At 40.5% G+C, this 25,552-nt stretch overlaps 1 protein-coding gene across 9 annotated transcripts in view; it reads right to left on the reverse strand.

The window, feature by feature from the left end:
- CARMIL1 (capping protein regulator and myosin 1 linker 1) overlaps positions 1-25,552 on the reverse strand; it is a 326,341-nt gene that overhangs the window by 170,775 nt on the left and 130,014 nt on the right. For all 9 annotated transcript variants that reach the window (XM_067006576.1, XM_067006574.1, XM_067006577.1 and 6 more), the window contains 5 exons: positions 24,379-24,438; positions 13,612-13,733; positions 2,598-2,695; positions 2,191-2,261; positions 1,867-1,940 (listed from right to left, as the gene is read on the reverse strand). In XM_067006576.1, the coding sequence (XP_066862677.1) occupies positions 1,867-1,940; positions 2,191-2,261; positions 2,598-2,695; positions 13,612-13,733; positions 24,379-24,438 (425 nt within the window). The remainder of the gene's footprint in view (positions 1-1,866; positions 1,941-2,190; positions 2,262-2,597; positions 2,696-13,611; positions 13,734-24,378; positions 24,439-25,552) is intronic.

Consider the following 25,552-nt stretch of genomic DNA (forward strand, 5'->3'; position numbering starts at 1 on the left):
CCGTGGAATGTGGGATCTTCCCGGACCGGGGCACGAACCCGTGTCCCCTGCATCGGCAGGCGGACTCTCAACCACTGCGCCACCAGGGAAGCCCTAACATTAGTTTTAAAGGACTTAATAAACTTTTTATTTTAGTTTTAACTTCCAAGACAATAAACACCAAAAGATAAAACCCACGTGAACAATGCAACCATTTTTAAGAATATAAAGAGATCCTGGGACCAAAAATATTGAGACTGGATACTGTAGGCCTACCTACTCCTACCTTACTCTACATACAATTTTCTGTTTTTATTGAAAAATATTCACAAAATATCTTCCCTTTATGTTTCTCAGTGCACTTTTTCATGAGCTACACAGGAAACATCTTGCCTAAACGGGAGTATGATATTCCCTCAAATATAGGAAGATGGAGAACGGCTCTAAGCAAGAGAAAACTGCCTGTTCCACAAAAAGGAATCAAATCTGAGCTTGAGAACTGGGGTGTTTAGGCTTTAGCCACATCTACAGACACAGCTGAGCCTGCTTCACTGTCCACCGTAGACCCAGGCTGTGCACAAAGGCCATATCCACCCAGCACACTTTTTCTTTGCTCAATTCAGTTGGCCAGAACTCTTTGGGGACTCTGCTACAATTCTGGACTCCCTGCCAGTTAAGTGGAAAAATAATTTGAAATGGTATTTGGGGGGCAAGATGCTGGGGGTAAAAAGAGGCAACCATCCTCTCTACAATTCCAACTGTCCAAATGGCACGGAAAGTACAGCTGGAATCTCAGATTTCTCTCTCTGCATTCCACACAGAGAGAAAAGATTTCTCAAGCTGGGATTCATTGCGATGGAGCTATCATATCTGCCCACCTAAAATAAGTAGCATTGGGCTTCCCTGGTGGCGCAGTGGTTGGGAGTCCGCCTGCCGATGCAGGAGACACGGGTTCGTGCCCCGGTCCGGGAGGATCCCACGTGCCGCGGAGCGGCTGGGCCCGTGAGCCGTGGCCGCTGGGCCTGCGGGTCCGGAGCCTGTGCTCCGCCACGGGAGAGGCCACAGCAGTGAGAGGCCCGCGTATCGCAAAAAAAAAAATAAAAAAATAAAAAATAAAATAAAATAAGTAGCATCTCCAGGGTTGAGGAGATAGGGCGGGATAGATGACCAGAAAGACTTGCCAGGGGCAGGGGTGTGGGGTGAGAGGGAGGTTGCAACCCTCAGCTTTGTCAGGGATCAGAATCACTTTGCTAGGTCTGCTCTTACGGAGAGAAGGGGAACGGAATGAAGTTTTCTTCTCCGGGGCCTGATCACACAAGCCACAGCCCTAAATATAGTAAAGTCGACATCTTAAAACCTAAAAGTCTCTTAAATAACTTGTAACAGGCTTCAGTGTTTTATTATCCCTATCATAAGGTAGATATTGGCAAACTGATTTCCACCAATATATGCATATAAACCCTAGCCATCCCCAATAAAGGAACTGTAAACTCAAAGTCATTTGTTAGGGTTTTAGCATAAAGTTCTCTTATAGAAAAATGTTCAAAATGGCAATTAGGCAAAATAGTACTGTATTTTATATACAGGGTAGATTAAATAGATTTGTGGGCTGGCATAAGAACCTAAGAATTAAATTGTTTCCACAGTTTATAAGTGTAAATCCTGGACTTGAGGTACACTCATGCACCCCCATCCCAAACCAGTCGTAGTGATAAACACACTGGAAACTCTTACTTAGAAGGCAAAATCCAGAGATTCTTAGGTTCTCCTGATTCCCCTTATAAAAAAAGGATTCTCTGGAGATAATGTACACCTATAAGTACTGACAGACAAGGGCAGCTCTGAAAGCAAAATCAGAAGTGAAAGAAAGGAAAGAAAGAAGCTTACCTGTGGTCAAGATGACTGAAGTCTTGTAAATTCAATTCCCTGGTGTCTTGTGTCAGATAAATTGTATCCACATCCTATTTGAAACATAATTCAGTCATATAAACAGTCCCCATAGAGGATCAGGGAAGCCAAGAGAGATGCAAAGAGAATCAGACACTGACACAGGCAGATTTTTATGTAATCTGAGGAAGGAAGATTTTAAGCAAGCAATGAATGGTGGGGGGGGAAAGAGAGTAAGAGTGAAATAAGCCAGTCAAATACTGGAATATTCTCCAGGTATGTGTGAGAGAAAGTGTGTGTGTACATGCATACAGATACACTTACCCACTGTACTTCTTCCCTGTATGAAAATCCAAGCCAGTCACAAACACAGGCATACATCTGAGAAAATCCACCTGAATTATACAATAGAAATGTGACAGGTTTTCAACTAAATGTTTTTTAATTTAAAATTTAAAAGCTTAAATACGGACGATGTTGAGAATGCTGATTATTCTCTCCTTTTGGGAAAACAGCAAAGATTCTCCCCCCTGTTCTATAGTAAGTACATAGCAGGATGCAATATAGCTTAAATATAGGATGTTTGTCCACCAATCTAAAGTCTGTGTGGTGCTAATTACACCTTAAAAGTAATTGTACCTTTACGGTAGCACACTAGGAATAGACTTAGCTTCCTGGCAAAACGGCAGCCATCCAGCCATTTATTTTTTGGTTTTAAAATGCATGCTCACCACAGGGGCCCTGCTCGGCCACAGTCTGGCTGTCCCACAGAGCCTGGAGACTGGCCAGTCGCTCAGATGGCTCCATGCAGACTTTTTTCATGATTCTCCTGTAAGATCAACAAAAACAACGATACATTTCAAAAATCAAGTTTTCTGAAATGCACTCAGAAATTTATTTTGTGATACACCATTTTTTTTTTAAACCAAGATGAGTTTCAGGACTTCCCTGGTGGTCCAGTGGTAAAGAAACCGCCTTCCAGTGCAGGGGGTGTGGCTTCCATCCCTGGTCAGGGAACTAAGATCCCACCTGCCATGGGGCAACTAAGCCTGCGCACTGCAACTACTGAGCTCACAAACCTCAACTAGACAGCCCGCGTGCCGCAAACTACAGAGCCCATGTGCTCTGGAACCCGCACACCACAACTAGAGAGAAGCCCAGGCGCTGCAACGAAAGATCCCACATGCCTCAACACAGATCCCACGTGCCGCAACTAAGACCCGACGCAGCCAAAAAAAAGAAAAAAAAAAAGATGGGTATCACTTCAATTTTGGTAAATATAATTCCATTTTTTGAGTACTAGGAGCTGGAGAGCTATAGTAACTTAATAATAAAGCCCTTTATTTACGCCCATTTATAAGCTAAAGGTATCTAACAACATAAATATTGTCCATGTTTAGTTCTTTCACAACATTAGATTTTATTAGAATAGTTAGAAAATGGTGTGTTCCACTTAATTATCTAATTTATCTAATAATGTATTAGATTATGTGTACACTAAATATAAATTACTAATTTTCAAGGAATTAAAGTACAAATCTCCTCTTCTGTCCTTTAGGGAGCCTGTGCTTTCCAGAGACTGAACACAGTTCAAATCAGTTAGCAAACAATGTGTGATAGGGAGGGGATGACAGAGGAATCTAGGAGCTAAGTCAGCCTCAGAGGTCAAAGGAAGGGGTTGGGATTTTATTCTCAGGGCAATGAGGAGCCAAGAAAGGCTACCCAGGGAGTACAAGATGATCAGATAGCACTGTGAACAAACATCTACAGGGGTGGGGGATAAGCCTGGGGCAACCTTGGGAAATAAAGAGATAAAATAGATTGAGAAATTAAAAAGAACTTCACGGGACCAGTTAAGAGCCCAGTGAGAGTGAAGGTCATGAATTGTTGGTGGCACCAAGCTGAACAGCTGTGTGATCTTCTCCTGCAGCTCCCAGCAGCCCAAATGTGTGTGGAGAAAGGGCAGTTGGCTTGCTGCAGGGATGCAAGCTTTCCAGGCAGGCGAGCCAGAAAAACAGTGGGGACAGAAGGAGTGGGGCATACTGACAGGGCCCCACTGAAGTGATGGACACCACGGGGCTTGGCGATCAGGAAAGGAAGGGAAGGCAGGAAGGAGATGGAAACAAGGGGAAAGCCAAGGGATCCGTGGCCTGGAGGCCCCCCAGAAGTCCAAGTATGGGTACCGTCAAGGGAGAGAAAGTGAAAGACTAGAGGCTGTGGTCCGAGAGAAATGACATTAAAAGACGATTTCACCCCAGGAGAAGCCGTTCCAGGAGATGACAAGGTCTAGGGTGTGGCCATCAAGGGTAAAGCGGGGTGGAGGGGAAGAGGTCACGGGCTGTGAGGAAGGCTGCTGGCAGGTCGAAATCACCCAGGACCATAACAGGTCCTGGGTGCAAAGTGGTGAAATAAACATACTAAGTCATACTGAACATTATTTTAATCTTTCTTTAATGATTTAAAGCACTTTGGCTATGTGTATAATGCTCATCCTTATGAATTTCAATCACCCTGTAGAGCACTGGAAGAGAATGGTCCCAATTATTTCCACTTTCTAATTGGATGAATATTCCAGATAAAATGTGCTAGAGCCTGACAGGTTGCCTGGTTGGCCTGTCCTACTCCTAGAAAAAATTTCAAAAACATACCCAAGCATTTAAATACAAGCATTCTGCTAGCACTGAAACATACTCCTACTTCTTTATAATTTTTATGACTGAAGCATAAGCAGGTATTACCAATTGATGTCAAATATCAGTGATCCCTTCAAATTCTTGTGTAAATGCATGACATCTACAAATGCAGCATGATTTTTCCCTATTTTACCTGAACACACACACGATTAACTCTCATTATTCTAAAAGTTCTTAATTTGGGGACAACTGTGGGTTAAAGAAGATGTTCATAATGAAAGTGATATTACAGAATCTGGCAATTCGGAATGGTTCATCGCGGTTCAATACCATCATTCTGGTATTGCCGTGGCACTATTTTCTGGCTACAAGACAGCAAAGCTGGATATTATGTAAAGAAGGAGCAGAGTGGTTAGGAGCAGATGCATTTCCACAGATGAATTAAGTAAACCTTGGACACACCAAGCTGGATTTATGTCTGACTTCATCTGAGATCACATTTCTCTTCTAAAATTCCTGCTTTATTTCAGCTGAACTGTAGGGCATGTTGTTTCAATAACACACAGGATGAATGAAGTTGAGCTAGTCCAAAACTGACAGAAAGTAAGGCAGGAAGCTGGTAGGATTAAGAATAGGAAGGTGGCTGTCTAGGATTACAGGGAGAAATCAACTAATCCTTATGGCAGGTTCAGAAACCAGAGCCCAATTTTACTCCAAAAACACATTGGACAGTCACACTCAGAAGTAGGAGGAGGGCTTCCCTGGTGGCGCAGTGGTTAAGAATCCGCCTGCCAATGCAGGGGACACGGGTTCGAGCCCTGGTCTGGGAGGATCCCACATGCCGCGGGGCGACTCGGCCCGTGAGCCACAACTACTGAGCCTGCGCGTCTGGAGCCTGTGCCCCGCAACAAGAGAGGCCGCGACAGTGAAAGGCCCGTGCACTGCAATGAAGAGTGGCCCCCACTCGCCGCAACTAGAGAAAGCCCACGCACAGAAACGAAGACCCAACATAGCCAAAAATAATTGAATAAATAAATAAAAATTAAAAAAAAAAAAAAATAGAAGTAGGAGGAAATCATCTGGAGAGTGAAGGAAGCGGCCAGTATAGACATCCATGTGAATAGGGCCCTGCTGGGAGGAGGTTACACCTGGCATTTTCCCTAAACTTCAAACCACCCTTCAAAAGTATCAGTCTGAGCTTCTCCAAGTAGCTCCCCTTCTGTAACAGTTTTCATCTTTCTTTTTTCAGGAAGGAAAAAAAATTAGGTATCAGGAACTAAAGGAGTATCATGAAACAAGTGCATTTATTTACCTAAGAGTTAAACTCATAAGAACTAAACTTCCAGAAGGCGACAACTGTTTCTTACATATTCTAACACTAGACAGAGACAATGAGGAAAAGAAAAATCTACCCCACGTGAGTTCTGCCTGTAGCTAAATAACAGCAAAGAGCCATCTGTGTATGCACCACAGGGCACCCGCTCACACATACACACACAAAAAGAGCGCGTGTGTGTCAGACACAGACAGACAGACAAAGGAGTTGCTGTCAGAATAAGTGCCCTAAGAGGTAAACCACAATCCTAGCAAACAGATATGTATATCCTGCTACTCACTAACAGGCGGCACTGTACAGTTGAACCAACTATATTTACATTATGTGCACTTAATTTACACAAGACTCAGAAAATAGTTCTATGTGGTAAGAACAGTGAACTCGGTGACAAGCATGCCCGCTCTCTATGCAAATCTCATGCTTAAATTGTTGACATGGAAAAAAAAAATCTCAAATTATTTTAATCCAGGTAAATTAATTGGTTTATCAAAAATTCAATTCCAGTGCTCATCCTATACCATATGGCAGCTGTCTCCAGAAGAGGACACGTTTTATTGACATAAACCACACCACACAGTGCTACCTACTGCTTTAGAAAAGTATAGAAACTGCCACAGCCTGTAAAGCACCTTTCTGTTGTTTAACCATAAACTTCTATTTTGCCACTTCTCTTCACTTATAATAACCTCACCTTTTCATACTTAGCCGGCTTTCGACTTGAAAAGGGATTTGCAATTCCATTTTTATCACGGTAGTAAAGACACACTGTCCTAACACACCGACACTAATACCCAGCCAACTTTCAAAGTGTCACATACATGAAAGAATAATCCAATAGGATGAAAGCCTAGAAGAAAATCATGTTAGAAGGTTACTGTTCTGTCACCTAAAAAGGTGTTATGAGCCACATTTAACAACAAAGAATTAAAATAGAGAAATGCAACCAACTTACATAGAAACATATAATAATAATTTAAAAATCATAAACATCAAAGAAATTCCCTACGGATGTCACCCATTTCCTTTCCAACAGTGCAGGCTTTCATTCCAGGGCCTCTGGGTAAGAACAGCAACGGGCTATACAGCTAAGACTTGTGGAGCACTTGTTAAGCAGTCAGCCCGAGTTAATTGAATCCTCACAAAACTGCGTGAGTATCATTATTCCCATTTTACAGAGGAGGACACTGAGGCATCGAGAAGTGCATTAACTTGCCAAGAGTCTCGCCCCCTAAAGTAACCAGACAATCGGGCACCTTCTAGTTCCACCTGGAGGCTCTCTTTCCCCAGGTTCATAAATCAGTGGTACAAGAATGACTCTCCCTTAAGTGTAGCTGTCATTTCATTCTAAAGTTCAAAAGCCTTCACTAGCTCTCCCTACTGCCTATCCCAGAGGCTTTATTCAGGCCCTCTCCAGGTGTGCCTTACCTTTGTCTCACAGTGATATCTGCAGGCCCCCAATTCTAACTGCTTTAAGCTGGCTGCTTTCCTCCTAAGGCAAATTAAGTTACAGCTGCACCTGCCCTCACCTCTGCCTCCAGCCTCCAACCTCTGCCATTTTCCCCACAGAACTCTCCCTGGAGCTCACCCCCCAACAAAAGCCCACCTCTCAAAACAAAGAGGAAAACAGACACAAATCAAACATTATTTTCTTGACATCCCAAGTTACATGGAACTTTCCCTTCTCTGAAATCTGAGGATGTTTCACTCTCTTCATGATATTATTTGTGGAACTTTCTTACACTACCTTTAGACAATAAACTCTGAGATGGCAGGAAACATTTCACTCATCAATGTTCTCTAGTAAACATTTTCTAAATTAGTTCTAACTCTCCCTAATGATTTAATTTAATATAAAAAAAAATCTAGCTTGGATTTTGAGAACAGCCAGGGTTCTTGGTATTAGAAAAGCTAAAGGCCATTACACAAAACAGTTTCCTGAACGGAACTGCCATTACAGACATCGCCGTGAAATGGATTAAACAACACTTAGGCTACAAATATTTCCCTAGTTTCCTGCCAATATCACTGCCTTAGAGATGAGGCCTCCAGTGATAGTGACTATCACACAGCAAAGATGAGAATGTTGACAAAACAATGTTAATGGTGATTTGATTTTTTTTTTTTTTTTTTTTTGCAGTACACGGGCCTCTCACTGTTGTAGCCTCTCCCATTGCGGAGCACAGGCTCCAGACGCGCAGGCTCAGCGGCCGTGGCTCACGGGCCCAGCCGCTCCGTGGCATGTGGGATCTTCCCAGACCGGAGCACAAACCCGTGTGCCCTGCATCGGCAGGCGGGCTCTCAACCACCGCGCCACCAAGGAAGCCCTGGTGATTTGATTTTTAAATTTAAATTTTCTTCTTGAATCTTTACGTTTTCTCTATATTTTAAAATAAACTTTCCTTATTTAATGCGGGGGGGGGGGGGGGGGGCGCAGGAAAATGGCACTCTGTGAGGGAAAAGAGGGAGAGAGGGAGAGAGAAACATCCTAACACAGATATGTAGCAGGGAGGAGAAGATTCTAGGTGTAAAAACTTAATTTTAATTAAAATTCTTCATTTTGTTATCCTACCAGCATTCTCTTGACTACAGTCAAGGGGATTGGTTATATTTTATAGATATATATACTATTTTTATATATTTGATGTTTTTTTTTTAACATCTTTATTGGAGTATAATTGTTTTACAATAGTGTGTTAGTTTTTCCTTTACAACAAACTGAATCAGTTATACATATACATATGTTCCCATATCTCTTGCATCACCCTCTCCCCCACCCTCCCTATCCCACCCCCCTAGGTGGTCACAAAGCACAGAGGTGATCTCCCTGTGCTATTCAGCAGCTTCCCACTAGCTATCTAATTATATATTTGATGTTGATCATGGATGTTATTTCAAAATTATATTTAAAACCAGAAATTCAGGTCCTGGCAGGTTATCATTTCATTTATAATATATACAGCCAACCTTAGGTTATTCAAGAACATATTATGTTAACTGAGGCCCTGGCTGTGTTTTTCCTCCTGGTTCACCCAGTTTCTGATATCTGCTCATGAGACTTTTCCCCGATGATCAGGCTCTACCTGAGTAAGGAAGGAGGTGAGGGCTAAGGACCCAAGGGCCCCACGATGGGCTCAGGTAACACATCTGATGGGACAAATGACTCAAACAAGCCTTGAGAATTCCAAATCCAGTATCATATTCTCCAACTTACTATGAGTAGGTTGTATGACATTACCGGGGACCTGTTTTCTTTTGCGTGTTCTATACTGTTTACATAAAGGATCTATTTCCCTTCCTGACAGCGTTGACTACTAGGAACGTAGAAGAAAGGGTATGATTACCTCCTCCTTCGAACTTCACGAGTAAAGTGGAACATGCAAGTCACAAAATATGAAGAGTTTATTTTGACAAGCTAACTGTGCATGTTCGGTAAGAAAGCGAAATGAAAGTCAAGTATGTTTATTTAAATTCTCTGCCCAGTCATTTTCTAAATTACAATCTATACCGTCTTCCATGTTGGTATATTCATTTGAACTGCCTCTCCTTTCCCTACCCTTTCCTATAAATTCTCTCGATCCTTTCCAGGTAGATCTCCTCTGCACAGCCAGCCTCCACTCACTCACCGCCCACTTACACCCAATCATTTTCAGCTCAAGAGTCCATGGTTTGAGGGCAGAGCCACCATCTTGTAAGTTCTATACACTCCCAGGGCACCTCTCCCAACAATGTACTAGGCACAGAAGAAGCACGAATTGTATGTGCTCATCCAAAACCTCGGTGACTACCTACTATGTGCCAAGGGCTAGGGACTTAAGATTAAGAAAAAAATGTGGCCTTTGCTCAAGCAGCGCCCAGGGTAGAAGGAAGGTCAGATGTGTCTTGTGATCTCTACCCCTCTTACCTTCTCCAGGATATTGCTGGTTTATTACCAATGTCTCCAGCAACAATCTTTTTCTACTAGATCATTCCCCTTGTTACAGTCATATACTTTAATATCTCCCATTCTGAGTACCAAACAGAAGTTCCCTGCAATTCCTCATACCCGTCATAGCTAAACTTCTCTACTTAGTTTTCTACATTCTCACGTCTGAGTTCATCCTACAGCCACGGCAATCTGCCTCTCCCAATCAGAACACGTGAACTGCTCTGGTCAAGGTCGTCTGTGCCCTTCATGGTGCCAGTACACTGGACACCTCTCTGCCCTTGGCTTATTCAATGCCCAGTAGCATTCTGCAATCACCCACTCCTTCCTCCAGAAAATTCTCCCAGGCTCTGCTTTCCCACTGGAATCCACCAAAAAATCTGGTTTTCTACTAGAGTAAAAACCCAGCTCCCTTTGTGGTTCTTCCTCTTTTGCCTGACCTCTAAACGTTGGGACAGTTTCTCTTCTAGGTCCACATCTCTCTCCAGGTGATCTTATTAACAGTCATGAATTCAAGACCCTCTTTACACTAATGACTCTCACGTTTGCTACATCTCCAGACTTGGACCTCTCCTCCAAGCATATCTAACTGCCTATCTGACTTCCCCACCTAGATGCCCCAGATTTCAAATTTTGCATGTGTAAAACAAAATGGTTGGTAATTTCCCCCCCAAAAAAACTTGCCCCACCCTACTCTAGGCCCTCTTCACCTCACTGAAAAGTAGTGTCAGTCACTAAGTTATTGAACCAGAAACCTAAGAGCCATCCTTGGTTCTTCCCTTTCCTCACTGCTGTCACCTACCTACCTAATCCATCATCATGTCTTACATCCAAAATAAATCTTAATAAATCTACTGTCGCTCTCATCTTTATCTCTAATAGCATTACCTTTAGCTATTAGCTTTCAAATTAGCTTTGATAATTTCCAAGTTAGCTTTCTACTTCTTCTCTTTCCCCTTCACAACCCACTCTATCTAGAAGCGAAAATAATTTCCATAAAATATATAAGGAACCATGTCTTTCCTTACTTACAATCTTACACTGAGTTCCTAGTGGAATTCTACTAAATTCCAAACTCTTTACCAGGAGTCTCTATATGAACTGACCAGGGCCTATGTTTCCAGCCTGATCTTACACAATTTCTCATTTTTCTTTTTTGGGGGGTTTCTTACCCAGTGTAAGTAATGCAACTTCCCAAATGTAAGTTCCATGTGGTCAGGGACCATATTCACTGTTGGGCCCCAACACTTGGCACTCTGCCTAGCATATAGTAGAAAGTCAATAAATACTCACTGAATGTATAAATGTATAAACAAACAATTAGAACACGACGTGATATGTGGTAGTATAGGCAGTAATCACAAAGTTCTATGGAAACATAAATAAACGCTTGACTGATGAGAAACTCTTCACATATGTCTTTTGGGGTCAAAAGACATAGGGAGTCGGTCAGGATTAGGAGCCTATATAAAAGGCATGAAAATATACAAGAGGCTGATGTGGTCAACAACAGGCTAGACTATGGGGCAAGACGGCAGTGGTTTTCTACGCCAGGCCACACATTTTGGATTTTATCAGGAAGGATAGCCATTAAAGAGCTTAGGCAAGGAATAGAGACTATGTGAATTATGGAAAGATAAATTCTGGTGACAGTAGAGAAGATCAGTTGGAAGGGCAAGAACTAGAGACAGAGAAACTAGCTAGAAAAATGCTGCACCGGGCAAGTGAGAAGAAAGACAAAGGACCAAAGAGCTATTAAGACAGAAGCAAAAGAGCTTGGCAACTAATTAGACGGGCAAGTAAGGAACAAGAAATCAAAGCAGCTCAGCTTTTCACTTGGGAGACTATGTAAATGAAGAAGCCACTCACTGAGATAGACTATCCAATACGGGGAGGTTTTAGGGGAAACAGTAAGAAGTTCCGTTTGGGACATACTAAGTGTGAGGTGTGTGGGGACATCCTTGTGGAGATGCTTGATAAGCAGCTGGGGCACAGAAATGAAAACCAGGGTGAGGTGGAGGGTCATGGATTTAGAGACCTCTCTAGAGGTAACTGCCTCTCTAGAAATGGAGCTGCTTCTTTAAGACTTGTGGTTTAATATTTGCTGCCTAAACATTTTAACAAGAAGTTAAATGGAAGATAAAAGAGAAAACACTTTTCGGACACAACTTTCTCCAGGAAAAAAAACTGGGAGAATTCAAACCAAAAATAAAATCGATAATCTCCCCCCCCCACCAATGACAAATTCCTAGAGTATTAAACAAAGTTGCCTTTAAAGAAAATAGAGATTCTAACTATCACTCTGAGGGTCTTAAAAGCCCTTGCTGAATAAGGATGTACTTAATAATTTTCTTATTCCATCGGTGTTGATTTGGAATGAAAGGAAGGACACTGGAAGGAACCTCGTGTCCAAAGTCACATTACTCAAATGCAGTTGCAGGAAAACGGGTTGTATAATTACTGCTAACTCATGATTACCCAGGACAGTTCTCTGGCGGCTCTAAGGATCATGTGGAAAGCATTGCTGAGACTATTTTGCTTCTGGGTATTTCCCCATTGCCACGCCTCACTTCATCTCACCAACCGTCCCAGCTCTGGCGTCCCCTCCACACACACGAGACCAGAGACAGCTGGCCTTTCGGACACCTCAGACCTGGAGACGAAGCCCTGGCCCCCGCTCCGCTCCGCTGGGACGGGGCTGGGACCACTTAGCTCCCTCGGCAACCAGCTACCTGGATACTCAGAGCAGCACGAGGTGACTTCAGCTTCAGGAAGGAGGAAGCCCTTTCTGAACAGCCAGAAAGCACGGGGCCAGCCCCTGCACTGTGGTGTGTGAAGGGAGGGAAGGGACCAGGGAAGAGCTGTGAGAAGGACCAAGCGGGTATCCTGAAGCCGAAGAGACTGAAGGGAAGCTCCTATCCCCCAGACGCCACCAAAAAGGTTTGAAAGACACGAAGGCCAGGTTTTCCTGCTGCTTTGCCTCCTAATTTACACGCAGCAGCAGTGTAGGGACACGTTCCATGAAGGACAACAGCCCCGCAAATTCCCCTCCTACCCCCACCAACGAAGGCACACAGCTACCCATCTCTGTGCTCTATGGGAGGTTTCATGGCCTCAGCAGGGATTTCCTGCGATCTGTGTATCATCTCCTTCCATCAGGAAGGTATTCTGAATATGCGCTATTATTTTAGGGAGCTTTCTGACATAAGGATCTCTCTGCCTTCCCACCTCAGCCAATTTAACTCCCCCTTTCCAACAAGCTACACATTCCCTATGTTCAAACTCTGTTACCCAAGCACAGAATCCTAGTTTAAAATGCTTGACCAAAAAATATGAGGACATGTACAGACAAAATGTACTCATATCCTTGATGTGTATTCCAGAAAAGTGAGAGGAAAATGAAAGAGGCGAATTTTGATGTTCAGTTTTGGCTTTTTAAGGTTCCTCTTCCTGAACAGAAAAAAATAAGGAAAATGAAGCACTCTCACTCTTCATTAATACTCACTGCCGTCCTTTCAAAGCATGCAGCTCCTGGCATTCTGCTAGTAGCTGTGAGTAAAATACACACTAGGGTAAATCTCAGGTTACATTAAAAAGGCTTCTGTTTTAGTCTTAGGAGTAGAGGTTAAAGGACTGCCAAATCCCTTCTTCACTCCAGCTCTTTCAAGAGCAGCCATAGAGAAAATCTCAGACATAAAACGAAAAGGTTTGAGCGAGGGTTGTAACATGTGATGTTTAAGAGGAGAAGGAAGTATGAGAGAGGAACCAAGTGAAGGGGCAAGAGGAAGGCTGTTTTCATGTTGAGGGAGAGACCAGGTCTCTGGCTCTCCTCACCCTCCCGCGGGAGAACTCACACTGGGGAGAAGCCGGGGAAGATTTTCCGCAGGCTGGTGCCGATGTGCGCCAGCACCTCGCTCACGTCCTCAGGTGATGCCATCTTCAGGGAGATGCTGCACTTCTCAGTTTCCACAACCATCTGCAACAACCAGGTTGGACACTGCTTAATGATGAGTCCAATTCCTTCAACTTTCTTAGTTTAAATCATGTAAACTATATACAGCAGCCCCCCCTTAGCCGTGGAGAAACATTCTAAGACCCCCAATGGAAGCTTGAAACCTCGGATAGTACCGAACCCTATATACGCTGTTTTTTCCTATACATACATGCCTGTGATAGAGTTTAAGTTATAAATTAGGCACACTAAGAGATTAACAACAATTAACTAATCATAAAATAGAACAATTATAACAATACACTATAATAAAATTTATGTGAATGTGGTCTCTCTCAAAACATCTTACTGTTTAAATTTAATGCCTTTTCCATTTTTCTTAATTGAAGTATTGATGTACATATTATTACAAGTAACAGGTATACAAGATAGTGATTCACAATTTTTAAAGTTTATACTCCATTTATAATTATTATAAAAATATTGACTATATTCCTTCCTGTGTTGTACAGTATATTCTTGTAGCTTCTTTTCTACCTAATAGTTGTACCTCTTAATCCCCAGCTCATATATTGCCCCTTCCCCTTTCCTCTCCCCACGGGTAACCACTAGTTTGTTCTCCATATCTGTGAGTCTTTCTTTTCTGTTATATTTGCTAGTTTGTTGTATTTTTGGAATTGCACATATAAGTGATATCACACAGTATTTGTCTTTCTCTGTCTGATTTATTTCACTTAGCATGATGCCCTCCAAGTCCAACCATGCTGCTGCAAAAGGCAACATTTCATTCTTTTTTATGGCTGAGTAGTATTCCTCTGTGTATGTGTGTCTGTGTGTGTGTGTGTGTGTGTGTGTGTGTGTGTGTGTACACATACCACATCTTCTTTATCCATTCATCTGTTGGTGAACACTTAGGTTGCTTCCATATCTTGGCTATTGTAAATAGTGCTGCTATGAACACTGGTGTACATGTGTCTTTTCAAATTAGTGTTTTTGGGTTTTTAGGATATATACCCAGGACTGAAACTGCTGGATCATAAGGTAGTTATATTTTTAGTTTTTTTTTGAGAAACCTTCATACTGTCTTCTACAGGGGCTGCACCAATTTACATTCCCACCAATCATGTACACGAGTTCTCTCTTTTCTCCACATCCTTGCCAGTATTTGTTATTTGTGTTCTTTTTGATGACAGCCATTCTGTCAGGTATGAGGTGTATTTCGTTGTTTTGATCTGCATTTCCCTGATGATTAACAATGTTTTGCATCTTTTCATGTGGCTTTTTGCCATCTGCATTTCCTCTTTGGAAAAATGTCTATTCACGTCTTATGCCCGGTTTTTAATCAGGTTGTTTGTGGGGTTTTTTTGATGTTGAGTTGTATGAGCTGTTTATATATGTTGGATATTAACTCCTTATAGGTCATATCATTTGCAAATATTTTCTCCCATTCAGTAGGTTGTCTTTTCACTTTGTTGATGATTTCCTTTAATACCTTTTTCACCTTAATTAAACAGTTATCACACTCTGTGGTCATAACTTCGGCAATTTGAGGTGCAACAGCAAAACTCGCACAAATTTCTTTTTCCTGCTTCACAATTTCACAGATAGAAGATTCGTTCTTGCCATAGATCTTAGCATCCTCAGCATACAAATTTTTTTCTTTCCTTATTAAGTCAAGAACTTTCACCTTTTCTCTTAAAGGGAGCACTTTATGGCTTCTCTTTGGCACTTCCAAATTGTCAATGTCATGACTCTTGTGCTTTGGGGCCATTATTAAGTAAAATAAGGGTTACTTGAACACAAGCACTGCAATACCACAACAGTAGATCTGATAACGTAGCTGGCTACTAAATGACTAACGGGTGGGAAACGCTAGATGAAGAGATGATTCAAGTCCTGGGTGGGAAGGGGCAGGACAGCATAAGATTTTATCACGCTACTCAGAACAGCATGAAATTTAAGATTTATGAATTGTTTATTTCTGGATTTTTCCATTTTCCAACCATAGCTGGCCACAGGTAACTGAAACCACAAAAAGTGAAACTGCGGATAGCGGGAACTTCCGCAATACGGGGAACTTCTGTATTCACGCTGACATATACTAATACAATACCAGCTTTTTAAGAAGCACTTCCTTATAGGGAGGGTGGGAGAGAAGGTGATGCAAGAGGGAAGAGATATGGGAACATATGTATATGTATAACTGATTCAGTTTGTTGTAAAGGAAAAACTAACACACTATTGTAAAACAATTATACTCCAATAAAGATGTTAAAAAAACAAACAAACAAACAAACAAAAAAAGAAGCACTTCCTTAAAATAATGCTCTTAACCTTAAGACTCAAAGAACTGTTTGGGTAGAGGGTGGTTAGTTTGTCAGAAACGTCCAGAAACTGAAGCAAGTTTCTAAGGGCCAAACTGCAGATTCAAACAGACCACCCCCCCACCCCAGGTGATGGAAGCTGACTAGCCACATTTGCAGGTGAGCTCTCCTTTTACCAAGATTTCGTCTTGACTTACAAAGTCTGTCATATCCCTAGCATCTAGTGTAAGTAAGAATACCTCCTTCAGTGAGCACCGGAGGATAACCCAATAGTCACCTTTTTGTAAAATGTGTTTTTAAAACAAGACACATCGTGAGATATTTAAATAAAATGGTAAAACCTTTTGCCTGATAACAAAAGAAAAATCAAGTGCTTATAAAAGCTTCAACTTCTAAGAAGACAGGATACTTGGAAAGGATTATACAAAGGGAACAAAGTAATAAAGTTCATGCTAGGCAGAGACTCGTTCCTATGTTAACTGCTGGAGATGTCCAAAAATGCTGAACTGAGGTCATATAGCTAGTCCTACAAATAAGTATAAAACAACCTGATAAAAAGGGCAGGTCACAAAAGGGATGATACGTTGATTATAAACACGTTCCAAATAAAAAGAACTGACTTACTCTTTTAAAAAAGAAATTCTATTTATTATCTTGGATCTCAAAAATATTCATGTACAATTCAATCCTTTTGATGATCACTGCATCAAAATATCCTTATACATTTACCTCCTGTTGTTACTTAATTTGTACAAAAATATGATGGGGAAACACTACCCTTAATGTGTGACTAGCCAACTGGATTGACAAGGAAGCTTTTAGATTCGCTTTAGGTTGTCCTACGATTAGCTGAATCTTAAAAAAATAATCTGTCTTTCAAAGTGTTTATGTTAAAAGAAAAAGCAATCCAATTTATCTGTCAAAATGTTGAGATCAAAGAAAAAGACTTCAGTGATTTGCGTCCTTAAAATGTTACTTCTTCGTAAGTACCCCTAGAGGAATCTGTTAACAGGTATTTAATACATACCACCTTTGTACCAGTTAATTGGCTACCTATATAAAAAACATTTTTTAATCCTAATTCTAAGTACAGTCTTTCCTCAAGGAATTAATGGCATTGCCTTTGAAATTCTCTAGACAGAGATTGCCCTGGTCTTGTAGAAGCTGGTCCAAGAGATATTTCCCCCCAAAAAGGCAGCAAGCATTATTGTCCTTGGAGGTATTTACTGATATGACACTTCAGTGAGGTGTCTTAAGTAAGACTAAAACTGCTTTATGCAATTAGGCTCAGATATTTTATATGCACCTATCTGGGTGAATATATGTTTTAAAAAGCCAGATACTTTGGGATGCAGCCACCTTATCTATGTTCCACACCCCACCCCCTACCTCCCCACCACAGGTAACTATATTTTTCACTATAAGGTACTTCTTCTTTCTTCACATCTAGTGCATCTATTCAGTTCACAGTTTGGGTACAAGTAATTAGTAATTAGCTTATTCTAATTCCACTTAATCTTAATACCTAATCATCCTTAACTGCACAGGATTGAATAGAATGATATGGAAGAAGAAAAGGTGACAGGTGGGAAGAAACGAGGCCTTGAAATTCAACTTCACATAAAAGCATTCATCCAGCCCTGCATAATATGTCACCACCTTTGCATAATGTGTCACCACCTTTGCATAATGTAAAGAATTACAACAAAGTGATAGAGGTAAGACCAACACAGTAAATCATTTCATCAGGAAAAAGAACTCCCTCTCAAGTATCTCCTTCCCTCCTATTTCAGCTGGGGAAAAATAGAATGTTTGAAACAATTTTTGCTTAGACACCTAGCAGAACATAATTCATGACCACCAATACACATTTAAAATAATAGCGATATAAGCCCTAGTATTCTATTTAAGACTCAAGTTTCCAAACCTACTCTGCCTCTTGTTTTAAGGTAGAACCACCTGACACCTGACTAACCTTTAAGAAAAGCATTTTTTTTTTTTTGGCTGCGTTGGGTCTTCATTGCTGCGCACCGGCTTTCTCTAGTTACGGCAAGCGGAGCCTACTCTTTGTTGTGGTGCATGGGCTTCTAATTGCAGTGGCTTCTCTTGTTGCAGAGCATGGGCTCTAGGCCCGCGGGCTTCAGTAGCTGCAGCAGGCAGGCTCAGTAGTTGCAGCATGTGGGCCCTAGAGCGCGGGGGCTTCAGTAGTTGAGGTGCATGGGCTCAGCAGTTGTGGCTCACAGGCTCTAGAGTGCAGGCTTGGTAGTTGTGGCGCATGGACTTAGCTGCTCCATGGCATGTGGGATCTTCCCAGACCAGGGATCGAACCACTATCCCCTGCATTGGCAGGCAGATTCTTAACAACTGCACCACCAGGGAAGTCCAAGGAAAGCACTTTTTACTAAACCCCAGCCAACAGATCTGTAGTGTGTTTTTCTTTCTTCTAACAAAAACAGCCAGGTGTGGTTTACCAAAATCATTCTATGACATAGCAAATAATTAACTTATAATTTAAAAAAAAATTTTAGCAGGTACTTCAGTTGTACAAAAAAAGGTCCAAAACTTCCATAACTATACAACTGTTGGTCTCTATTTATTGACAGTGACAGCAAGAGAACTTGAACACCAGAAAGTGTGATGGCAAGGAGACTTATAATGATGAAGGTCTCCCCCATTTTCACAAGAAAGAGAAAAAGAGCAATAGTAAAATCACACTTCACAAACTCAATAACACATTCACTCACTCTCACTCATATACCATGAAATGTGTATACCCCATGGCATTTTATTGGAATTTACAAACTGTAATTAAATAATGATAAAAATAGCAATGACAGAGAAGTTAATAAACCCCAGAGAACATTAGAAAAAAATGTTCTAATCAAGGCTAGACTGCAAGTGCCACGGGCAGACACCATCATCCTTATGATTTCACATCAGAAAAAATCAACACCAGAGACATCAAGGGTCCTGAGGTTACACAGGTTATTCATTCTCAAACTTTGGGACACAACAGAATCAAATGCTCACCCCAGACATATCGAAGCCTAACTGTCATGAGTGTGTGTGTGTGTGAGAGAGAGAGAGAGAGAGAGAGAGAGAGAGAGAGAGAGAGAGAGAGAGAGAGAGAGAGAGAGAGAGAGAGAGGAGAGAAAGTGTGTGTGTGTGTGTGTGTGTGTGTGTGTGTGTGTGTGTGTGGCAGGGGGGTGGGGTGGGGCTGCTGGATGTATCATTATCTTTTTGATTTTTTTATTCAATTTTTAAAGGTTACACTCCATTTATAGTTATTAGAAAATATTGGCTATATTTCCCATGTAGTACAATACATCCTTGTAGCCTGTCTTACACCCAATAGCTGAGGTATCAGTATTTTTAAAAAGCACCATAGGCAATTTTGAAACATCAAATTTTGAACCCAACTAAGTGACTCGTATTCCAAGTGTCTGGATTGCTAGCTCCTTTGTGAAGTAGTACCACTGTTTCACTATATAGTAATTTCATTTCCAAGGTCTGTACCATGGGACAAAGTCAAACTGAGGTCATGTTGTAGAGCTATTTTTGTGGTACTTACAACCACAGAACAGCTCCATGGGACTAAAGTGGATTGCTTTACACCCAGTTCCTCTGAATGCTGGACACATTGAAGGGACAGGATCACAAGTGTGGTAAAAGCAGTTCCAGCAGCCACATGGGAAAATTAGTCTTGCTATAGCAACATCCTTTCTCATAATCAAATACCACAGTCTAATCATATTCTGAATATAACCTTGGCATTGGCATTTCAATAGCGCCCTTCTATTCCCATCCCAACCCTGAAATCATAAACATAAACATTCCTGAATTAAGAACATCAAGAAGGCCCTGGTTATGTCATCAATCATGAGTTATCACTCACTCCTGCATATGTTTGCCCATTTGGGCTAATATATGGTGCTGTAATTTTTCTTCCAAACTCCATTCTTGGAGAATAATAAACATAGGATAAAACATTGCTCTAAGATGAACTATGGAAAAGTTCCAAGGATTTGTATGTAATCTCAATCAACATAACGTGATGATTTTGACAATTTCTTTTACGAATGCTATCAACACACACACTCTTTCTCTTTCTCTCTCTCTCTCTCTCTCTCTCTCTCTCTCTCTCTCTCTCTCACACACACACACACACACACACACACACAAACATTTTCTTTAGAGATCTAAAAACCAAAAAAACATAAGAGGAAGGAAGGAAATAAAAAGATCAGAGTAAGAATCAATGAAATAGAAAACAATCAATGAAATCAATAGAGAAAAATTAATGCAACCGAAAAGCAAGTTCTTTGAGAAGATCAAAAGAATTGATCTAGCCAGACTGATATGGAAAACAGAGAAGAACCAAATTATCAATATCAGGAATGATATTCTACAGATATTTATTTATTTATTTTGGTGATATGCGGGCCTCTCACTGTTGTGGCCTCTCCCGTTGCGAAGCACAGGCTCCGGACGCGCAGGCGCAGCGGCCACGGCTCACGGGCCCAGCCGCTCCGCGGCATGTGGGATCTTCCCGAACCGGGGCACGAACCCGTGTCCCCTGCATCGGCAGGCGGACTCTCAACCACTGCGCCACCAGGGAAGCCCTCTACAGATATTTAAAGTGGACACTATGAACAACTTTATACCAATAAATATGACAACTGAGATGAAATGTATAAATTTCTTAGAAGACACAAACTACCAAAGCTCACTCAAGAAAAAAAAAATATGAATGTATCCATATCTATTAAAGAAACAATTTGTAGTTAAAAACCTTCCCTAAGAGAGAACTCCAGGCCCAGATGACTTCACTGGAAATTCAACCGAACATTTAAAGAAGAATTAACACCAAGACTACATAGAATTTTCTAAAAAAAATTGAAGAGGGGGTCTAATTCCCAAGTCATTCCATGATCCCATGATTGCTCTAATATAGAAAGCAGATTAAAACATTTTAAAAGACAGAGAGAAAGAGAGAATTACAGCCAATAAGTCTCATTAACATAGTTGCAAAGCTCCTTCACGAAATTTTAACAAATGAAATCCAACAATATATAAAATGAATAATACATCAGAACCAAGTGGGGTTAATCTCAGGAATGAAATGTTGATTTAATATTTGAAAAATCAATAAAATTTACCATATTAACAAAAGAAAAAAGAAAAGAAAAGCACACAATAATCGTATACAACAATAATTCCTAATAAAAACTTTCAGCAAACTAGGAATAAAAGAGAACTTCCTCAACCAGATAAAGGGCATCTATGAAAACCAACAGCTAAAATCACACTTAATGGAAAAAGAATGATACTTTCTCTCAAAGATAGAAATAAATCAAGAGTATCTGTTCTCACCACTCTATTCAGCACTGTCAGGGTTTCAGGGTTTCAGATTTGATTTTTACCCTACTTACAAGCCAGTAAGTTAGTCTGTTGCTGTTTCGTGAATGCTGGCAGGAGACAAGAAACTCCTGGGTCAGAGACAAAGGACTTTATCATTCATGGCACAGCAAGGGCATTAGCATCATGTTTGCTTAGATTCCTCCTTTCCCCAAAAGTCCCACAGGGTGACACAGAGGGCTCAGAGAGATGCCTGCACACACAGTGGATTGCTTAAGGAAAAGGAATTGTTGAGCTTAGGTAATCTGATTTTCATAGTAAATGGTAAGCAAGCCTGCTCTTCGTTCAGAAGGGGAACATCCCATCATCCCACAAGGCCACTCAATGCAAACATAACCCTGAGAAGTAACCTGGGTAAAGAGCAGTCACAGCACTGAATTCTTGGCATACTCATCAAGACATGTAGGAGTGTGAAAGATCCGTGAGAAATGTCTCCCAACAGCAATAAGGCAAGAATAAGAAATAAAAGACATCAATATTGAAAAAGGAAGAAGTAAAACAATCTTTATTCACAAACAACACAATCATCTACGTAAGTAATGGTAGAATCTATTAAAAAAATAAGCTGCTGGAACTAACAGATGAGTATAGTAAGGTGGCAGGATACTAGATCAATATGCAAAAATCCATTGTTTTTGTATCTATCAGAAAGAAACTACTGGAAATTGAAATTTAAAACAATACCATTTATAATAGCATCAAAACAACCATGAAATACTTAGAAATAAATCTGACTAAACATATATAAGACCTGTACACTGAAAGCTACAACAAAATACTACCGAGATAAATTTTAAAAGACCTAAATACATGGAGGAATATAGTTTTCTTGGATACGGGACTCTATTTTTTTAAGATGTCAATTCTTGTAAAGCAATTATACTCCAATAAAGATGTTATTTTAAAAAGATGTCAATTCACTCCAAACTGATTTATAGATTTAATATAATCCCAATGAAAATCTCAGCAGGCCTTGTAGAAACTCAGCTGAGTCTAAAATTCACATGGAATTGCAAAGAACCTAGAATCACTAAAACAACTTTGAAAAAGAACAAAGTTAGAGGATTAACACTATCTGATTTCAAGTCTTACTATAACAGCCTCAGTAATCAAGACAGTGTGAGAGCAGCATAAGGATAGACAAATAGACCAAAGGGACAGGATTAAAGGGACCAGAGTCCAGAAATAGACCAACATTTATCTGAACAACTGATCTTCAACAAAAGTGAAAGCCAGTTCACTGGGGAAATGACAGTCTTTCAAACAAATGGTACTTGAACAAGTAAAAATATTATACATAATGGAAAAAACAACTGATCCACATACTGCTTTATATACAAAAATTACCTCAAAATGGATCATAGACCTAAATGTATAACTCAGAGCTATAAAACTCCTAGAAGACATAGAACATCTGTGACCTTAGGTTAATCAAGGATTTATTCAATATGATACCAGCATGATCCATAAAAGAAAATACTGATAAGTTGAACTTCATCAAAATTTAAAACTTCCACTCTTTGAAAAGCACTGTAAAGAAAATGAAAAAAGAAGAAGCCACAGACTGAGAGAAAATATGTAAAAATCACATATATGATAAAGGGTTTGTATTCAGAATATATAAAGAACTCTTAAAACAATAAGAAAACAACTCAATTTAAATGGCAAAAGATTTAAACTGACACTTGAACCAAAAAGACATATGACAGCAGATAAGCAGATAAAAAGATGCTCAACATCTTTAGTCATTAGGGAAATGCAAATTAAAACTACAAATGAGAAAGCACTACAAATTTATTAAAATGGCTAAAAATTAAAACACTGACCATACCAGTGTTGGGAGGATGTGGAGGGACTGGAACTCTTACACAATGTTGGTGGCAACGTAAAGTGGTACAACCACTTCAGAAGACAATTTAGCTGCTTCTTAAAAAGTTTACATACATATTTACACTATATACATACATACATTTACATACATACAATTCAGCCACTCCACTCCTAGATATTTACCCACAGGAAATAAAAGCCAATGTCCAATCAAAGATTTGTAAATAAATGTTCATTGCACCTTTGCTTGTCGGCCAAAAACTGGAAACAGCACAAATGTCCATCAGTGGGTGATGGATAAGCAAACTGTGATATAGTCATACAATGGAACACTACTCAGCAATAAAAAGTAATGAGCTATTGAGACATGCAACAAAATTAATCAGTCTCAAAATAATTACACTGGCTAAAAGAAGGCAGACAATCAAGAGTACACACACTGTATGATTCCATTCATATGAATTTTTAGAAAATGCAAACTAATCTATAGTGGCTGAGAGTAGATGCCTGTAGATGATTATGAATGAGGAGGGGCAAGAAGGAATGTTTACTAAGATGCCTGAGAAAACCTTGAGGTGGTATGTTCAGCATCTTGATTGTGGTAATGGTTTCATGGGTCTACGTGTCAAAACTTACCAAACTGTACACTTTAGTTGGCTGCCCGTTACTTATAGTTCAATAAAGCTGTTGTTAAAAATCTACATTTTATTAATACCAAAAGATTCACTTATCACTCTATTCCCAGAAAGATCTTACAGAGCACTGTAGAATAGCTATGAAATTTTAGTGCTGTAACTTGTACAACACCTCTAAGGAACAGTACTCTCATGTTTACATGGCCAGGTAACATAAGAGCTAATTAGTTCTTTTCAAATTGAGTTATGGAGAACGTGTTTCCCTTATCACAAATTCCCCACCCCCTCCCACCTAACCCCTGTTCAGTCTCTCATGCAGAAACTTCCATTTTCCCTTACCTTGTTTTTCCACATTATCTCAAGAAACTTTCAATAGTGAACCAAATAGAAGGTATTAGCTGGTTTCAGAAACTCAAGAAAGGTTCTGACCTTGCAGTAATGACAAACAGGTTATTCACTCACCTGAGTTGGCTTGCTACACAGGACACCGTGAATCTCCAGGTAGCTGAAGGTTACCTCAAGCTGCAATTGAGGGAAGAGGGGGAAATAAAGACCTGTAATGAGGGTTTTAAAATCTATAATTCAAAGTAAAAATGCTGCAATTAGAAACAGTCCAGTGCAAACAAAACACTGGGCATCTTCCGAAGGTAGGCTGGTTTAATATCTCCATACATTCAATACGACATGACCTTGATCTATCATATTTCAGGAAAAGCATTATTCACTTTCCCAAAGGGCTGAAAGGAAACTCCAAGTCTGACTTTTAAAATTTCATCCAAACGGCTTAGGGCTTCCCTGGTAGCGCAGTGGTTGAGAGTCCGCCTGCCGATGCAGGGGACGACACGGGTTCGTGCCCTGGTCCGGGAAGATCCCACATGCCGCGGAGCGGCTGGGCCTGAGCCGTGGCCACTGAGCCTGCACGTCCGGAGCCTGTGCTCCGCAACGGGAGAGGCCACAACAGTGAGAGGCCCGCGTACCACGCAAAAAAAAAAAAAAAAAAAAAAAAAAAAAAATATTCATCCAAGGACAAACCCAATGGAAAGTTTCTGTATTTCTACTATATATAGTATTTATTTACTGAGAAATGAATATATGAAGAGAGCCATCTAAATAGACTTTTTTTCTCGCTTATTTCAAGATGTTGCTTCAGCAAATCAGATCAGGATAGAGACAATGTTTGTTTTCCCTTCTCTCTAAACCCTTATCTCTTTGGGTTACCCTCTGACCACTTACTGGAGTCCTCATTCCTTCTACTGTCTTTCATTAAAGTTCATATTTTGAATGGATTTAAAAGAATATTTAGGAATTTTAATCCGTGTGTCAATGAAACACACATAGTTAAATAAAAGTCTTCTCTCTCTCTGTGCATATACATAAATGATGATTTATTTCCTTTCCATTTTAACAAGTGCCCCTTCCTCCCTTCTCCTGTAATCAGCATTTCTTTTTCTTCAAAATACCTCTAGTCTCACACTCTTTGCCTATTTTTCCTGGAAAATAGCCACTAATCTTTCTCCCAGTTTTTCAGTCTCTCATCTCAGTACAAACAGTCACAGGACCTGGTACTAAAGACAATGAAGAACTGAGTTGGATAAGTTTATTTTACCCTTTCACCTTAAAACTAGAAATGTGGGGA

Source organism: Kogia breviceps, chromosome 10 (assembly GCF_026419965.1).
Source record: "Kogia breviceps isolate mKogBre1 chromosome 10, mKogBre1 haplotype 1, whole genome shotgun sequence".
In the NCBI taxonomy this organism is placed as follows: domain Eukaryota; kingdom Metazoa; phylum Chordata; class Mammalia; order Artiodactyla; family Physeteridae; genus Kogia; species Kogia breviceps.